Source organism: Sinocyclocheilus grahami, unplaced genomic scaffold, assembly GCF_001515645.1.
Source record: "Sinocyclocheilus grahami isolate Dianchi unplaced genomic scaffold, SAMN03320097.WGS_v1.1 scaffold3564.1, whole genome shotgun sequence".
In the NCBI taxonomy this organism is placed as follows: domain Eukaryota; kingdom Metazoa; phylum Chordata; class Actinopteri; order Cypriniformes; family Cyprinidae; genus Sinocyclocheilus; species Sinocyclocheilus grahami.
Window position 1 is genome coordinate 6,352 of NW_015508668.1, and position 548 is coordinate 6,899.

Consider the following 548-nt stretch of genomic DNA (forward strand, 5'->3'; position numbering starts at 1 on the left):
TTTATAGTCCCCATTCATCTTTACAAGTAAACTCAAATCATTCCACATCCAAACGGCAAGATGCCGTAGCAGTAGCTTCAATCAGATGCAAAAACTAAAGCAATCAAAGAAATGCTGGTTTGGTGTAAGAGCTTTGAAGATGCCCTCAAAAACTCTTACCTCCGTTCTCACACTTTGTCAATTCAAAAGAACGTGAGAGTTTGAGAAAGAAAGGAGGACGTGTTTCCAGACTGGCGTGACGGGTGGATGCGGATGGAGGAGGAGGAGGAGGAGGAGGAGGAGGAGGATAGTCATCTGCAGCAGCCCAGCGGTCCTGCGGGCGCCTCCTGACTGCTGTCTGTGTCCGAGGTCAGGGTGGGGTCGGTGGACATGGACGAGACGTCGTTTGTGGAGGACGAGGACGTCGAGGGCTCATGGGAGTCATTGCTCACTGCTGCACCTGTGCTATGAGAAACAGAAACCATGTTTATCAGCCAGGTACTGCTGAAACACCGTGAACGTGGACATATGTGGCCCTGGAGCACAAAAGCAGTGTTAAGTCGCTGGGG

General features: G+C 50.9%; 1 protein-coding gene across 1 annotated transcript in view; it reads right to left on the bottom strand.

Moving 5' to 3' along the window:
- Positions 1-290: 290 nt before the first annotated feature.
- Positions 291-548, bottom strand: part of LOC107576351 (mitogen-activated protein kinase 8B-like) — a 3,038-nt gene continuing 2,780 nt past the window's right edge. Inside the window, exon 4 of the mRNA XM_016262547.1 lies at positions 291-439. Coding sequence (XP_016118033.1) covers positions 291-439 — 149 coding nt within the window. The remainder of the gene's footprint in view (positions 440-548) is intronic.